We start from the raw sequence: 17,414 nt of genomic DNA, 5'->3' as shown, positions 1-17,414 counted from the left end.
GAGCTACGAAAACTGCGAAATTTTGGCCGTGGTAGCAACCCGTTTGGCAACGGATGAAACGCAGTAAGATTTTCGCACCCCTCCGTAGCACAGAATGGCGCCGCCCTCGGCCGCTTCCCTCCTTCCCGCAGGACCGCGGATAGTACATCCCACACTGCTTCTGGAAAAGGTGGAGCAGGAGCCGAGGGCGCCGAGGATTTTCTCTCCTCCCGGAAGCAATTGTTCTTCAGGACAGGAAACAGTTGCTTTTGCTCGGGAGGTGGGACTGGGCGGGTCAGGCCTCCGCGGCTGACGGCGGGGGAGGAGCCGGGTGCACTGCCGGGTGGTGGGGCCAGGCGAGTGTCCTTATCCTACCGTTTGGGGCTTGGGCCTGGAAGCCAGTGGGAGTAGCAGCGGCGAGAACGATTGGGCCAAACGGGGGAAGACATGTTGCTCTTCGTGGAGGTGAGTGGACTGGGTAATCTCGTCCTGCCCTGAAGAGAGCAGGAGTGTGGAGGCGCCGGCCGGTCCCACCGCCATGTGACTTTCCAGGCCGTACACGCCGCGGAACCGGCACATAGGCTGACACAGCACCTGGGCCGCGCAGGCCCGCGGCTCCAGTTCAGCGCGCTCACACTTTAGGAAGCTATGGGAGGTGAGGGCCGGAGTAGGGGAACATCGAAGGCGGAGAATCAAGCCTTGTCTGGTGCGGCGTGAGGACCAGAGGAAGGGGAAAGTGTCCCATATGGGGCTCCTGAAGGAGGCAAACAGGCGCGCGGCGGGGGAGGAGTGCGTGGGGCGGAGTCTGCGGAGAAAAGGGGAATCAGGTGGGCGCGTTCTGGGGTTGAAGCGAGGCTCGCGGGGCCCTCTGGGAGACAGGCGAGCAACATGTGGGGCCGCGGAGCGAGGAAGGTGAAATTCGGTAAGTGTGTCTGAAAAGAAAGTTGAAAGCCTCTTTTTAGCAGCCCCCACCAAATTTTGTTTGGTTCCCGTCCTTTGGTCTCTGGAACGTTCTGTGGGTGGAAAGTGAGTTACTGTGAGCGGAGGAGAAGCCAATAGGATTTGGAAGGTTTGAAAGGCACCGCTTTGACCTTTTGTAAAAGTTACTCAAGCAGCGGCTCCGACATGAGGGCTTGGGTTTTTGAACCGATAAAAGCCCTTTGCAAGGAAGATTCTAGGAATGAGAGAAACCTAAGTCCGGGGAAAGCCAGTTTTTGTATTGTTACTTAATATAAATACTTTTTTTTTAACTTGGAATTGGAACGCCAGCTGTTGGCCTCTTTTAATTTTAGGTAGTGGGTACCTGCATTACACAAATATACGAGGTTTAATTTCTCTTATTTCTGTCTTTTTCTTGTGTGCAGTGAGCATCAGCTGACTGCCTGGCTAAAGCTTTGAGTAGATTCCAGATCATACTGTTCTTGCATTGTGAAAACGTCAAACCAGCAAAGCTGCAAACTTCGCAACTTGGCACTTGTTAACTATGCCCATAAAAAGAATCTTTTCAATGAGGGAAGGAATTTACAGGTTGTATAATGAATCGGCCAGTCTATGGCGAGTCTTTTCGGGGGAAGGGAGGGATCTTATTCTGTAATACTCTGTGTAAAAGAAATAACACACACTCACTTTTTATCTAATCAGTGTATCTGATAAATGTGGGATCTTGAGTTCTAAATTGACCTTATAGTATGTCCAGTATTGATAATAAACATTCATTGGAATATTCCAGGTGAAGCATGGAAAGTTTTAAAATTACTTGAACCCATTCTTTTGACCGATTTTTATACTCGTTTTTCTTTGGGCAGAATAATTTTAAGCAATGCCAGTTTGTGTTAGGAACTTATGCCCTTTAAATGCTGCAGATTTAAGCGTGTATGTGTTTTGCCAGGCAAAAGGACTGTGAAGTTTTATTTCAACATAATTCCAAAGTAAACTCGAGTTCCATATTGATTCCTTTTTGGCTTTGTTAAAATGTGAACTTTAATAATAGCTCCATTTATTGAGTGTTGAAGTTAGATCCTCTCTTGTATCTAAAACAATGCAATGTTTTACCAATGAGAGGTAGAGAGGTTAAGTAACTTAGTAACTTAGTAAAAGTAAGGAAGTGGAATTGAGGTTTAGATAACAGGTCATTCTAATGACAAATCATGGCTCTCACTAAACTGTTAACATAAAACTAATGTTTCCATTAGTTGTTTTCTTTGTGAATCAGTATGTGGTTTTAAATTTTTCTCCTAATGAGTTTTATTGAAAATTAACGTGTCACTAAATACATGGGCTGAATATATAAGTCGGTAAAAAAAAACAACAATAACACTGGTCATTTGGTATTTTGTTAACTAATATTTGATCCTTATAACTTCACGATACAAGAGTTCTAAAAAAAACCCCAAGCTCAGAAGATGTCTGAGGTCACTCAGGTGTGAATAATGTGGGGACTAAAGTCTGAAGTCTGGCTTCTAGAACGCAAATCTCTCGCTCCAGAACTTATTTTTACTTTCTCCTAAGCCAAGCGTTCTTAATCTGGGTGCCTAGATAGAATTGAGGAAGTCCATGAACTTGGTTAAGGGAAAAAATTTCCTGTTTATTTTCACTAGCTTCTAATGAAATATAGAAATGAAAATTCTTGAAATTTCAATGGATGCAACAAGAGAAATATTTTCATATCATTACAGTTTTTACAGCTATCTTGAAATATTGTTTATGCCCATTACTCTTTATTATATGTAAAAATTTTGTTATCTAATGCATTAATAAAGCACATTTATTATTAAATTAGAAACTTTAAAATACTTTGATAAATATAATTGGTTAATTTTGTGAGCCTTAGTGTTTCATATACTTAAAAATGTTATTTTGGGAAGAGATCCATGGCACAGGAGAGGTTAAGAAGCACTTTACTATAAACCAACTTGCATGTGGATCATCTTTGGACTTCTCTAATCTGGGATCTATGAGTCCTCTGCAGTTGTGTTCAAAATCTTTTACTGAGTGCATTTTTCTGGAGAGACTCCAGCTTACTAATTTATAATGAATCAGTGGGATAGATAATAGTAATTATAACAGCAATAGCATAATAGTGGTATGCACATGTATTTTGTTACTATGTATCAGGCCTGTTAAGTGTTTTTGCATTTATGCATGTATATACATCTATTCAAGCCTACTTATGAAGTAGGTGGCATTATCATCTCTATTTTAGACATAAAGAAACTAAGGCACAGAGAATTTAAGAAACTTACCCAAGATTATAAAGCCAGTGAATGTTTAAGCTGCAATGAGAACTCTAAAACACTTAGATTTTTTTGCTTCAAATAGACAGGCAAAGAATTCTATTTTATATTATTTTAGTTTATTTATTTATTTTTAAATATATCTTTATTGATTTCAGAGAGAGGAAGGGAGAGGGAGAGAGAAATATCATTGATGAGAGTCATTGATCGGCTGCCTCCTGCACGCCCCCTACTGGGGATTGGCCGGGAATCTAACCTCTGTCTCCTGGATCATAGGTCCATGCACAACCTCTGAGCCATGCTGGCCCAGCAGGAATCCTATTTTAAGTTTTTTGTTTGTTTGTTTTTATCCTGGGTACAGATTTTATTTATATATTTTTAAATTTATCTTTTGTTGAAAGTATTACAGATAAACCCTTTTTTTCCCATTGATCCCCTCCACCCTGCATCCATGGGCCCCCCCCCCCCCCAGGCCTTCACACTATTGTCTGTGTCCATGGGTTATGCATATAAGTTCTTTGAGTAATCTCTCCCCACCCACTCCCTTCCCACTGAGATTCATCAGTTTGTTGCATGCTTCTATGTCTCTGGATCTATTTTGTTCCTCAGTCTATTTTATTAGATTCCACATATGAGTGAGATCATGTAAAACTGAATGAGGAAGAATCAGAAAACCTGAACAGGCCAATAACAACTGGTGAAATCGAAGCAGTAATAAAAAAAAATCCCAGCAAACAAAAGCCCTGGTCTGGACAGCCTCACAGGGAAGCTTTCTAATTCTTTAAGTTGTAGGGTTAGATACTTTACTAAAAATTTTTCTTGCTTTTTGAGATAGACCTGCAGTGTGCTGTGAACTTCCCTCTTACGACTGCTTTTCCTATGTCCCATAGATTTTGGGTTGTTGTGTTTTCATTTTCATTTGTTTCCAGGAAGTTTTTGATTTCTTTCTTGATCTTATTGGTAACCCATTTATTGTTTAATAACATGCTATTTAGCCTCCATGTGTTTGAATATTGAGCGTTTTTACTGTAGTTGATTTCTAATTTCATGCTCTTGTGATCTGAGGTGCTTGATATGATTTCAATCCTCTTAAACTTGTAGAAACTGGTTTTGTGTCCTAACATGTAGTTTATCTTTGAGAATGACCCATGTGCACTTGAGAGGAATGTATATTTATTTTAAATAATATCTAGATGTCACTTTTTTTTAACTTGATCTTGCAGACAAATGGCTATATTGAATAAAGTAGGTTTTTCTCTCTCCTCTGTTTTGAAGGAGACACATACAGTAGCTCTCTGGGAAGAGGTAAAAATATTTGGGTAATTCACAAAATTGTCAAGCATGTTACAACATAAATTGTTAAACAAATTCTGTAAGTTTGAAACAGCTCCCTTATTCTGGCTACTAGTGAGTTATTTAAATTTTTGAGCACCAAGGAGACAGTTTGCAAGTTTTTCATGTTTTTTTATGCTTGCTAATATTTTTTTCATTTTTAAGATCATCCCCCCCCATATTTTCAGCCAGTTATGTCTGCTGTAGTTGTTTGGTGATGTTTTGTTTGTTTGTTTTTTAATAGGATTTCTGTCTGTTTATGATTTTCCCTGTAAATGACAACTTAAAACCACTTACTTAGATAGCAGAGAGTTTTATGCACCCTAAGATGCTTTGATGACTCTCATATAACTTTTAAAAATTGTATTTAATTATGGCAAAATACGCATAACATAAAATATATCATCTTCATTGTTTTAAGTGTGTAGTTCAGTGGTATTAAGTACATTTACATGGTTGTGCAACTGTCACCACCATCCATGTCCAGGACTCTTCATCTTGCAAAACTGAAACTATACACATTAATCAACTCCCCATTCTCCCCTCCCCCCAGATATTACATAATTTTAAAAGTAGTTTACCTGACTTCCAATGTTTTCTGCTCTTTTTAGGTGATAACATTTTACATTTAGGTTAGCCTTAGTGTCTGAAAATAGTGGGATATTTACCTAGATAATTTTTCATTAATTTTATATTACAGTAATTATAGGTAGTATGCCTATGCATAGCACTCAGTTTTTCTCCATTAGCTTAAATAATTATTTATAAAAAGTTATTAGATAGCACTGGCTAGAAATGATTATTTTATTTAATTTTTTAAAATTGATTTGAGAGAGAGAAACATCGACTTGTTGTTCCACTTATTTATGCATTCATCGGTTGATTCTTGTATGTGCCCTGACCAGAGATTGAACCCCGCAACTTTGGTGTATTGAGACAACGCTTTAACCAACTGAGCTCCCCTTTTTTTTTAAAGTGACTTAGAAAAGAAGAAAGTGCCTAAACGAATTGTGAAGTAATTTTCAAGAAGAATTATAAATAAGCGAATAGCTGAGTGATTCTTAAACTATTTGATTTTGGAATATTTATTGCAATTTGATGCAGAATTTAAAAATGAATAAAACATTTTTAAATAAAAATATTCTTAGATATAATGGACTGAAAATAAAGTAAAAATTTTTGAAGTGTGAAAAGTGGAATAAAATAAAATGCTCAGTTGAACATAAAGATGTAAAAGTATCTCATGGTGCTTCAAAGTACAATATGTGAAAAACTAAAAATTGATACTGAAATATTTTGTATCAGTTTTCGTATGTTATTCCAGCTTTATATTATTTCCCAGTTAGTGGAAGTGATCCTTAGTACAGACATGGGAAATCTGTGAAAACATTGTAAATTTTTGTATTAATGTATTGTGATTTGGTCTTCTACCTAGGAGCTTAAAAAAAAGATTTTGACCCTCTAGTTAGAATGGGGTCTGAGTCTGTATTACAGAGGAATGGAAAGTAGAGGAAGTTGAGAAACTAATTCAGTTTTCAATTTGAAGTAAAAAAAAAACAAAACACCTTTTTTTTTTTTTTTTTTTTTAATATGTCTTTATTGATTGCAGAGAGAGGAAGGGAGAGGGAGAGAGCAACATCAATGATGAGAGTCATTGATTGCTTCCTGCACACCCTCTACTGGGGATTGAGCCTGAAACCTGGGCGTGTGCCCTCACTGGGGAATTGAACTGTGATCTCCTGGTTCATAGGTCAGCACTCAACCACTGAGCCACACTGGCTGGCTTCTAACCTCCTCTTTGTATATCCTTAAGTGAAAATTTAAAATGACTAGCTCTGATAGTGTTGACAGCCTTTTAATTTATCGTTCCTATTGTCTGTGTTTTGCTTAACGCCTGTTTAAAGTTTAATTTTTGAGGAAGGTTTTTTAGTCTTATGGAAAACATTGTAAACTTTTGTATTGATGTGTTAATGTATTGTGATTTTCTGTAAGGGTTTTGGAAATCTGGGTTCAAATATTAGCTGTATGACCTGAGGCAAGTGAGGACTTTTTTTTTTTTTTTTTTAATATATCTTTATTGATTTCAAAGAGAGGAAGGGAGAGGGAGAGAGAGAGGGAGAGAAACATCAATGATGAGAGTCACTGATCGGCTGCCTCCTGCATGCCCCCTACTGGGGATTGAGCCCGCAACCCAGGCATGTGCCCTGACTGGGAATCGTACCTCAACCGCTTGGGTCCTAGGTCAATGCTCAACTGTTGAGCCACGCCTGGCCTGGCGAGTGAGGACTTTTTTGAGCCTCAAGTTCCTGCCTATAATTTGAGATTAATAATTTCTTCTGACAGAGTTTGTTTGTCTTCATGTTTATGTATTAAGTAAACCTTGTAACATAGTATAATTAGGTAAGGGCTTGACAGACACTGTAATTTTATTACAGTAACTATTGTAATGTAAACTGTCTAGTATATAAGTAGTTGCCTTCCAAAATGACTGAAATTTGTGCTTTAAATATTTCTGGTAAGTTTATCAAAACTACATGATAGCACCACCAGTAATTGTAATAACTACTGTGAAATAGTATTGATTTAAGAGATATGTAACTTTTTGAGTTCTAATTCCAGACTTGTTACTAATTTGCTTTGATTCGGATAAAGCAAGCAGGGTAATTAATTACCTTATTTTTTAAAAAAATTTATAGTTTAAGAGTATAGTTTTAATTGGACAAATAAAACTTTAAAAAAAAAGAATGAAGTTCTGGCCCAGTAACTCAGTTGGTTAGTGTGTTGTCCTGATACGCCAAGATTGCAGGTTTGATCCCTGGTCAGGGCACATACAAGAAACAACCAATGAATGCATAACTAAGTGGAACAACAAATTGATGTTTCTCTTTCTCCCTTCCTCTTTCTCTAAAATCAATTTTAAAAAAATAAAACAAGAATGAAGACTTTAGTATGTTAAAATACAGACTCATTTCATGCAAGATTTAAAGGAATACAAATGATAAAATGCAAATAGGCACTTTATATTTCCTCTTTTGGAAAAAATACTTTTTCTAACGTATAAGCATTAAGTAAATGCAATAAAAAGAAACTATTGAATATCACATATTCATGTTTTCTCCCTTTTCTGTTGCTTTGTCAGACCATTTGAACCAATCTTTGGTTCAGAAACTATCTCTGTATGTATATATTGTTGGCTCTAAACCAAAGACAGAGGAGTGCTTTAGATGAATATTACTAGGGGTAGGGTATGAACTGTAGGTGTAAAGCCAGATTCCAAAGATGAGGTGGTAAGTTTAATTTGGTATATATGTTATTGAGAAAAACATTTTCTGTGTCAGGGCAGAAAAGTCAGGAGTAATCAGGGTTTGTGTAGCACATAGTTTGCTAATGTTTCTTTTTTTAAAAAAAAATATGTTTTTATTGATTTTGTAGAGAGAGAGGGGGGAGAGAGATAGAAACATCGATGAGAGTCATCAGTTGGCTGCCTCCTGCATGCCCCCTACTGGGGATCAAGCCCACAACCCAGGCATGTGCCCTGACCAGGAATCGAACTGGTGACCTCTTGGTGCGTGGGACAACACTCAACCAGCTGAGCCACACCAGCTGAGCTAGTTTACTAGTGTTTCATACCACTAGATACTGCAAACTACAAAACAGGTAGGGAGACCATACTTCCCATTTTGTCCTGGACAGTCACAGTATACACAGTATATCTGTTCTGGAACAGATATCTCACCACGTTTCATTTTCAAAAATGTCCCAGTTTTTAATGATTATTTTTCAAAGGAGATCAGAGATTTGCTGAATGTGTGTTTATTGGCACTTTTTCCCTTATCGACAGAGCAACATAATGTACTTAAGTTGGTACTAAAATATTTGTTGAATTGGCTATGGGAAATGTAAATTTATAGAATTTACAAAATTTGCAGTTGAGCAAGGTAAGAATTATTCTAGCCTTTGGAGTTGGGGGAAGGAAAAAAATAGGAGAGCAGTGGTTGAGTAATAATGATAAGGTACATTTATATACAAGGTTATGTAAAAGAGTGGTTAAGAACATGGACTCTTGTGCTAGGCTGCCTGCTCAGGCTGAGCCACTTTCTAATTGTATGACCTTGAGCAAGTTTTTTAACCTCTGTTTCTCAGTTTTCTTATCTATAAATTGAGGATAATACTGATATGAGGATAATATTAAAGTCTATCTCATAGGATTGTTAAGAGGATTGACAGTTAATGTAAAGCCTTAGAATAGAATCTGGTACATAAACCCCATGTGTGATCTGCTGCTTTTATATATATTTATGAAAGATAAGTCTCATCTTAGTTTTGTGGTCATTTTCATTTGAAAGTAACAAATGGTTTGCTGCTTGACAATGCACCGTAGAATTTAAAAGGCACCTTTTTCTGAAAAGGGTTATTTTGATATTTAATATTGATATTTGAGGGTTTAAGGACATTTGTATAGTTAGCCACTGGCTTTATCAGTTAACCAATTTGAAGTAAAGTGGCTCAGTTCTTTGAGGACTGTTTATATTATTTAAATGCTAAATAAAGTATGAGCTCCACATCAACAGAAAACTTCTTTATCCAGGGGCTTGTTAGAATATAAACTTTCTGACCCTATAACTGGATATTGAATCCGAATCTGCATTTTATCAAGATCCATAGATGATTCTTTTGCACAGTAAAGTTTGAGAAACACTCTTAGTATGTATTCATACACTGATTCATTCTACAGATTTTATTTTTGGCCTCCTGTGTTCTAGTCACTGTTCAGGGTACTAGAGAGCAGTACGTCATAAACAAGGTCACTGCCACCGTGGAGCTTGCAGACAAAATAATTCAGATTAGGAGAAATGCTTTGTGATAGAGGGTAAAATTTATTGCATATACTACAGTGAATTTATATGTATTTTAACTGAAAATTAGCTATACCGTGGCCCTAGGATAAAAATTATTGCCAGGGTGGCTTGGTTGGGCGTTTTCCTGTGCATCTAAAAGTTGCCAGTTTTTCCTGGTTAGGGCACGTGCCTGGGTTGTGGGCTGGATCCCCGGTAAGGGGGCATGCAGGAGACAGCCTGCATGTGTTGCTCTCACATCAATGTTTCTCTCTCTTTCCCTCCCTCCCTCCCTCCCTCCCTCCCTCCCACCCTCCCTCCCTCCCTCTCCTTACCTCTTTAAAAAAATAAAATAAAAAAATAAAAAATAAAATAAAAATATTTTTAAAAATTATTGCAGAGCTGAATTGACTTCTTCCCTGGGGACCCTAGTTTTTATCTGGTGGCTATTTTCTATATCCAGTTTTTCTGAATTATTAGCCACTCTAGGAAGAACTGGGACTAGAGATCATTTGGCTTGGTGAGATTTATAGTACTCCTTAAATAGTATGTAACTAGTTGTCTTAAAGTTTTCTCTAAGGCAACTGTAGTATAGTGAAAGACTCTTCAGACTGCTAAGGTTCAAATCCTGGTTCTGTCTTATTAGCTGTGCAACCTTGGGCAGATTACTTTACCTTCAGGTAAAGTAACTTTTTTCTTATCTGCAAAATGTGGATGATAATGGTATTTAACTGAAATTGTTATGAAGATGAATTAAGTGTTCCACAAATGTTACTCCGTCAGAATGGGTAAAAATAATCCCACTTTAATTTTCATTTTTACTTGCCATAAAATACCCCTGAGCATCTTCATCTAGTTTTATGCTGGATAAAATAAATGTTTGTATTGATTAAGTAGTTAAAATTTAGCAGTTTTCTCAATATTTGAGATGTAGAAATTAAACCTGGAAGATTGATCTGCCATGAGCAAATAAGTTTAATCAATTTATACACTTTTGTTTCTGTTTCTCAGCATTTGTAGGGTTAAGTGGCATGGAATTTCTGTTTCTGATAGTAAATAGGTAAGTAAAACAAATGGTTATATATATGACCAAAGAGATGGCTTCACCGTATTTATGGTGACTTTTTCCTAACTCTTGGTTCTTTTACCTTAAAACTGCTGTCTCTTATGACTGGAAGGTATTATTTTGCCAAGAATTTGATGTTTCCCTTTTTTCCTTTCATTTATCTCTCTCCCCAGATAGGAATTGGCATAAAATTGGTCAATAATGAGCACTTCTGTTGGCTAGTCGGTGATGACATATATTGCTTAGAAATAGAAGTGGTAATGACTCTGTCAATTTTACAGACTGACAGTTTGAATATTTTTGTGGTGATTTGAGAGTATCTGTATGCTTACATACTATGTGTATGTTGGCAGGTAGTTTCAGCAGGCATTTGAACAATTTACATCCTTTAATAGAGTTTTTTAAAAATTATCTTGAAAGTATTACAGATGTCCCCTTTTTCCCCCCATTGATTCCCTCCACCCTGCATCCACACCCCACCCAGGCCTTCACCACATTATTGTCTGTGTCCATGGTTATGCATATAAGTTCTTTGATTAATCTCTCCCCATCCACTCCCCCAGTTCCCCTTCCCACTGAGATTCATCATTCTGTTCCATGCTTCTATGTCTCTGAGATCTATTTTGTTCATGAGTTAATTTTGTTCATTAGATTCCACAAGTGAGATCATGTAAAACTGAATCAGGAAGAATCAGAAAACCTGACTAGGCCAATAACAACTGGTGAAATCAATAGATTTTTTTTTTTTTAATATGTATGTATAACTGTGTAGCCTCAAGGACTTGACTTCTAGTTCTGTAGAAGATATAAGGATTTTGATGAAGTTCTTTATTAGACTTTAGTCAAAAAATGAATCAAACATGGTTATCTAGAGTTTAAATGGGAATATAAGCCTTTGTTCTAGTTAAACTTGTCAGATTCATTGTCATTTTAAAGACTTTCTAATAGAAAAACACATCAACTTTTTTGATGGACATTTTTAGTTTCCAGTTGAGTAATTCTAAAAAGGACACTCTTGTGTATAAAGCCCTTAGGCTAAAATTCACTGCATTACTAGGTCAAAAAGTGAACATTTTAAAAGTTTTTTTATATCAGTATTGGCAAATAGCTTCCCAAAAGTGTTATGACTGTTTTTTACTATTGCCCAATTTACTGTATCTTTGTCTGGATCAGGCATTCTCATTTGTACAATTCACTGTCTAAGTTAAAATGAAATAATTGATTTATTTTGTGTTTCTTCAATGACCAGTGTGATTGAACTCTTTTCCATGTGTATTAGTTTTTTGGATACTTTTTGCTGTGAATTGTCATTTTGCTTGTTTGTGCTTTTCTTAGCAATTGGTAGTTCTGTAAGTTTTTTTGAAGGCAATAGTCTTTTATGTCACTTGCCAAGGATGATTTTACCAGTTGATATGTCTTTTATCTGGATCTTAAATGTTTCCGTATATATTTTCTGGTTGTAAAAGTAATAGATGTTAATTTCAGGAAAATACAGAAAAGCACAAAAATGAAAATAAAAACACTACTGCTCAGAGGTAACTAGTGATAACACTAATTTTTTTTTTTAATGTCTTTATTGACGACAGAGAGGAAGGGAGAGGGGGAGAGAGAGATAGAAACATCAATGATGAGAGAGTCCTCATTGATCGGCTGCCTCCTGCATGCCCCCTACTGGGAATCAAGCCCAAAACCTGGGCATGTACCCTGAACGGGAATCGAACCTTGATCTGGATCCACTGAACCATGCTGGCCAGGCATAATATTTAGTCTCTAGTCTTTTTTATAGTTGTGCATATTTTCACAAAATTAAGTCATTTTTATAATAAGATAGCAGTTTGCTTTATTTCCCCCCCCCTAAGTTTCTGTGAACATTTCACTCTCTTTACAATATTAAAAAACTTTACTTTGAAACAATTATAAATTCTCAAGAAGCTGCCCCAAAAATGTACAGATGGTCCTATGTACTTTTTGTCCAGTTCCCCCCAGTAGTAACACCTTGCATAACTATAGTGTGATGTAAAAACCGGCAAATTGATACTGATGCAGTCTACAGAACTTACTCAGATTTCACCAGTTTTATATACAACCTGATTTTAAGGCTCTGGGATATTCTATAAATGGCTAGACTAAAAAAATAAGTAAGTAAGTAAATAAATAAATAAATAAATGGCTACGCTACAGTTATTGAACAAATCCTCTGTAATTGGTATCTTAGTTCATTTAGGCTCTAATGGTGCAAAAGAAATCCATTTCAGGGAATTCCAGGATAGTGGTACCCAGCAGATTGGGTGTTTGGTGAGGGCTTTCTGTATTCATCGTGCCTTTTCTCTGTCCTCATGTGGTGAAAGGGGTAGGGAGCTCTGTGGGACTTCTTTTAGAAGAGCACTAATCTTATTTGTGAGGGCTCCCCTCTTTTTTTTTTTTTTTTAATATGTCTTTATTGATTTCAGAGAGAGGAAGGGAGAGGGAGAGAGATAGAAACATCAGTGATGAGAGAGTCATTAATCAGCTGCCTCCTGCATGCCCCCTGCTGGGAATCGAGCCCAAAACACAATCATGTGCCCTGAGTGGAAATTGAATGGTGCCATCTCTTGGATCATAGGTCAGTGCTCAACCACTTAGCCACCCAGCCTGCCGAGGCTCCCCTCTCCTGACTTAAGTACCTCCCAAAGGCCACACATCTCAATACCATCACATTGGGCAATAGGATTTCAACATATGAATTGGGGAGGAGGAGTATGAAACATTCAGATGATAGCAGTTGGATGTTTCTAAATTTTCAGTATTATAAAATTAGTGTGGTGAACATTCTTATACGTATATTTTTACTTATCTCTCTCGTCCGAGTAGAATTTCTAGACCAAAAGTATATTTTTAAGGCTTTTCATAAGCATTTCCAGCTCTTAGAAAAGTTATGTGAATTACAGCAGAGAACTGATTGTTTTTATACTTGTCAAAGCGGCATTAAGTAGTTTAATAGTAAAAATACTTTGTAATTAACTATCCATTCTTGTCTTTTTCTTTTTTTTTTAATCCTCACCAGAGGATATTTTTTCCATTGCTTTTCAGAGAGAGTGGCAGTGGGGAGGGAGAGAGAAACATCCATGTGAAAGAGAAACATTAATTGGTTGCCTCCCGCAGGCACCTGCCTGAACCTGAACCAGGGCAGGGAATGGAGCCTGCAACAGAGGCACGTTCCCTGGGCAGAAGTCGAACCCAGGACCCTTCTGTCTACGGGCCAGTGCTCTAATTGTTGAGCCAAACCAGCTAGGGCCCGTCTTGTCTTTTTATACATTTTCCCTGTTTGGCATATTACCTTAGTTTCTGTTAATAGGTTGGTGGTGTAACTTTCTAGACCTCTCCTGTTTTTGCATACCTATAAATTTGCCTGTCTAGTGATTTTATGTTTGTTAACATAAATGATAAAACAAAGTACTTATGTTTCGCAACTTGATTTTCTTCACTGAACAACATATATTGGAACACTTTTCATATTAGTGTATATAGGCCTGTCTTTATTCTTTGATATGTATAGTATTATGTATTACAAAATATACTACATTTTATTTAACCATTTGTCTATAGATGGACTTTAGGTTGTTTTCAGTCTTTCACTCATGGGATCAGTGCTGCAATAATACATCCTTGTGTATGTTTTCTTGTGTACATTGGCTTTTAAAGTGTATACTGTTAATTAGGCTGGTGAAAATATAAATATGCCCAGGAGTACTGCACACTTATAAATATGCCATAGACGGCACACTTTAATTATTCTTGGCATCAGTAGCAAGGGACACATCAAATTTACGGGTAGTATGCTGCTAAAAATCATCTAGTTAATTATTTTGATTAATTACTAAATGCTTAATGAAATAGTACATCTCATCAGTAAAAGCTAAGTTTTTTATCATAATCCCCCCCATTATTTGGGTATTTATAAATTAAGTATATGTGCATATTTTGTATGTTAAATATTAGCCTTAATCTGTTATAGTGTACGTTTGTCATATTTGGGGCCTCCTAATTTTTGGGTAGCTTTCTAAATTTGTAGAAATGCCCATATTATGAGTCAGGCCTTTCCCAGTGTACATACTTGTCAAAACTCAAAATTCCCAGATTCTCACATATCTAGGTGGATGCAAGCTTGGTACCTCAGAGCCACTGATCAGACAAACCCACAGATAATTTCTATTTGAAAATATACAATATAAGGAAATGGAGGTTCTACTCACAGCTTTCATTTTGCAGGCAGGAATGGAGTAGAGGTGGTCAGCTTGAAGTGGAGTTAATGGTTTCAGAGTTAAGTTCCTAATGGAGAAACGGCTTTGGTGCTTGCCGTATTAAAGGTTATATGTAATGAATTTGAATTTTGGCATTTAGTGCTTGGCAGTGACGGGGGTAGTGATTTCCTCATCAAGCCACTTCTGCAACATTATTTTGGGTGATGTTACCTTTACATCTGTTTTTTTCAGCCCTTCTAGTTGACATAGTGACAGTGACACTACCCTTTAATAAATTACCTTTTTCTTTCATTTAGCCAGAGTGGATTCTACATACTGACTGCTAAAAACCTTTGATACTTTTGGTACAGTACACATTGTTTGCATGTCCGCGTAGTGAGAAATATAAAGATAACTTGCTTCTAAAATTACACCATAGAGATTTTTAAATAATACCTGGTACCTGTCCTGACATGGCTATGTGGTGGTAATAAGCAAATTAGTTGCTTTCCTTTCTGAGCTAATTATGATATGAGGTAATTGTGAATTAACATCTCTAAGCTAAGATTTTTCTATGATTATTCAAATATGCTTCTTCAAAGATGCTTTTGCTCCCTTGAAAAGTTTGATACTTTATTACTGGTTTTGATGTTATTGTAAAAGCTTTTAGCAGCCCTGAAACAAAAAGCCATAAATCATTGCGGCATAAGACTTCCATTTTAAACTCAGACCACATTTTAAAAAGGGGAGGGGGAGAGTGTTGTCAACTCTGGTCTAGCATGTTGGAGAGGTAATTACAGATTTTTAACATTCTTTTTTTGCACACATGCCTCTACTATTTTGTTGGTTAGGCCGTTGGAGGTCTACTCTCACCTGGTTTGTGTTAATAGCTAAAATAGAAGAGGAAGACCTAATTTCTGCCCTCCTTGAGCCCACTGCCTAGTTGCAAAGAACACCTATTTAAATAAACTATTATAGTGGTAACACAATAGAGGTTATATATAAATAAATACAAAAGGGAAAGAGGAAGTAGTGATCAAAACAAATTAAGTTAGGTGTCCAAGGTGTGTTAGAGACTATAAGAAGTTTTGATAGACTAGGCACTATGTTTTTTAAAAATGGGGAAACTGAGGCCAATAATTTCATAATTTCTGAATGGCAAAATAAATTTTTTTTTCTGTTATGCCATAGTTGCCTCTCAATTGTTGGAATTACACTTCAATTTAGCTTTATTAAGACAATATTGGTACTTGTAAAAGAATATTATGAATGAGGTATTCTGGAAAACAACTGAAAATGTTGGTTAAAATATTTTTATAAAAAATTGTTAGCCCTGGCCAGTGTGCCTCAGGTGGTTGCGCATCGCCTGTGCACCAAAAGGTCACCGGCTTGATTCCCTGTCAGGGCACATGCCCAGGTTGCTGGTTCGATCTCCGGTTGGGGTGTGTGCCAGAGGCAGCCAATCAATGTTTCCTTCTCACATAGATTTTTTTTGTCTCTCCCCCTCCTTTCCCCTCTCTCTAACATCAATAAAAACATATTTTTTAAAAATTCCTTAGCCCTGGCCTGTGTGGCTCGGTTGGTTGGGCATCGTCCCGTGAGCGGAAAGGTTGCTGGTTCAGTTCCTAGTCAGGGCACATGCCTGGAATGTGGACTGCATCCCCAGTTGGAAGCATGCAGGAAGCAGCCAGTGGATGTTTCACTCTCACATCAGTGTTTTTCTCTTTCTTTCTCTTTCGCTTCCTCTCTCTCTAAATAGCAAATTTTAAAAATATTTTTTTAAAGGAAAACTTAAAGCTGATAAGAAAGCAAATGAACTCTTCAGACCAAAAACAATCAGAAAATACTAATTCAGAGAGATAGGCAGGTGATAAAACTAAGGGCTACCCTCAACACATCTGTTGTGGCCCAGAGCTTTTGTTTTAATGAACAGTGCTTAGAGGCAGGATACAAGGTAAAGTAGGAAAAAACACACAAAACAAGCTTTCTTAAAGAAAAGGAACTTTGTCAGTTTTACCCTTGACTCTGGGTTGGTGTGAGAAAAGTCTTCCCTAATAATTCTAGCCACAAATCCTCTTTGTTGCCAAAGTAGGGCAAAATTTACACTTCCCATGTTGAATATTTAAAGCAATACCAGATTGATAGTCTTACTACACAGTCATTCAGCACAGCGATTTTTAGTCAATGCCATGGCACACTGGTGTGCCACAAGAATTTTTAAAACATGCACCAGACTATTTAGTGAGGGGCACTCACCTCTTTTCCCTTAGGTTGTCAAATTAAAAAATGACAACAGCAAACACAACAATAGCCGTCTGGTGTGAATGAATCAGAATTACACCTTTTTTTTTCTTTTTTGTGTCAGGTCGGCAAAAAATTAATTTTGATGTGCCACAGAATTTTAGTAATTAGTTTTTTGTGTGCTCTGAGGTGAAAAGGGTTAAAATCTCTGCTCTAGTAGAAAGAAAACAAATCCTCTCCTGAAGAGCACATTTTAAGCATAATCTTTGTAAAGTTAAGAATTGTAAGTTAATAACACATACAGGATAACTTTCCCTACGTAATATACACATTTGTGCAATCAAATAAAAATATGGGTTGCTGTTTAAACATAATCTTCAAACTTCCCACAAATGAAGTTTCAAGGAAAATAGGCTTAACCTATAAAATCATGAAGCATGTAAGTAATCATGAGAGTGGCTTAGCAAAAACCACAAATCAAAACCCTCAAAGATTGCAGATACTGTGA

General features: G+C 37.0%; 1 protein-coding gene across 7 annotated transcripts in view; it reads left to right on the top strand.

Annotated features, from left to right (window-relative positions):
• Positions 1-356: 356 nt before the first annotated feature.
• The window catches only part of LARP4 (La ribonucleoprotein 4), a 65,754-nt gene continuing 48,696 nt past the window's right edge, over positions 357-17,414 (top strand). For 2 of the 7 annotated variants that reach the window (XM_016201271.2, XM_016201268.2), the window contains exon 1: positions 357-444. In XM_016201271.2, coding sequence (XP_016056757.1) covers positions 427-444 — 18 coding nt within the window. In that variant the 5' untranslated portion in view covers positions 357-426. Of the gene's footprint in view, positions 445-1,378; positions 1,507-9,730; positions 10,440-17,414 lie in introns of those variants that run through there. The other 5 variants (XM_016201275.2, XM_016201274.2, XM_016201273.2 and 2 more) reach the window with 4 other exon arrangements.

The sequence above is a fragment of the Miniopterus natalensis genome, chromosome 2, assembly GCF_054644295.1.
Source record: "Miniopterus natalensis isolate mMinNat1 chromosome 2, mMinNat1.hap1, whole genome shotgun sequence".
NCBI classification, from domain to species: domain Eukaryota; kingdom Metazoa; phylum Chordata; class Mammalia; order Chiroptera; family Miniopteridae; genus Miniopterus; species Miniopterus natalensis.
Note: the sequence above shows the minus strand (reverse complement) of the source record. Positions and strands in the feature narration are given on the sequence as shown.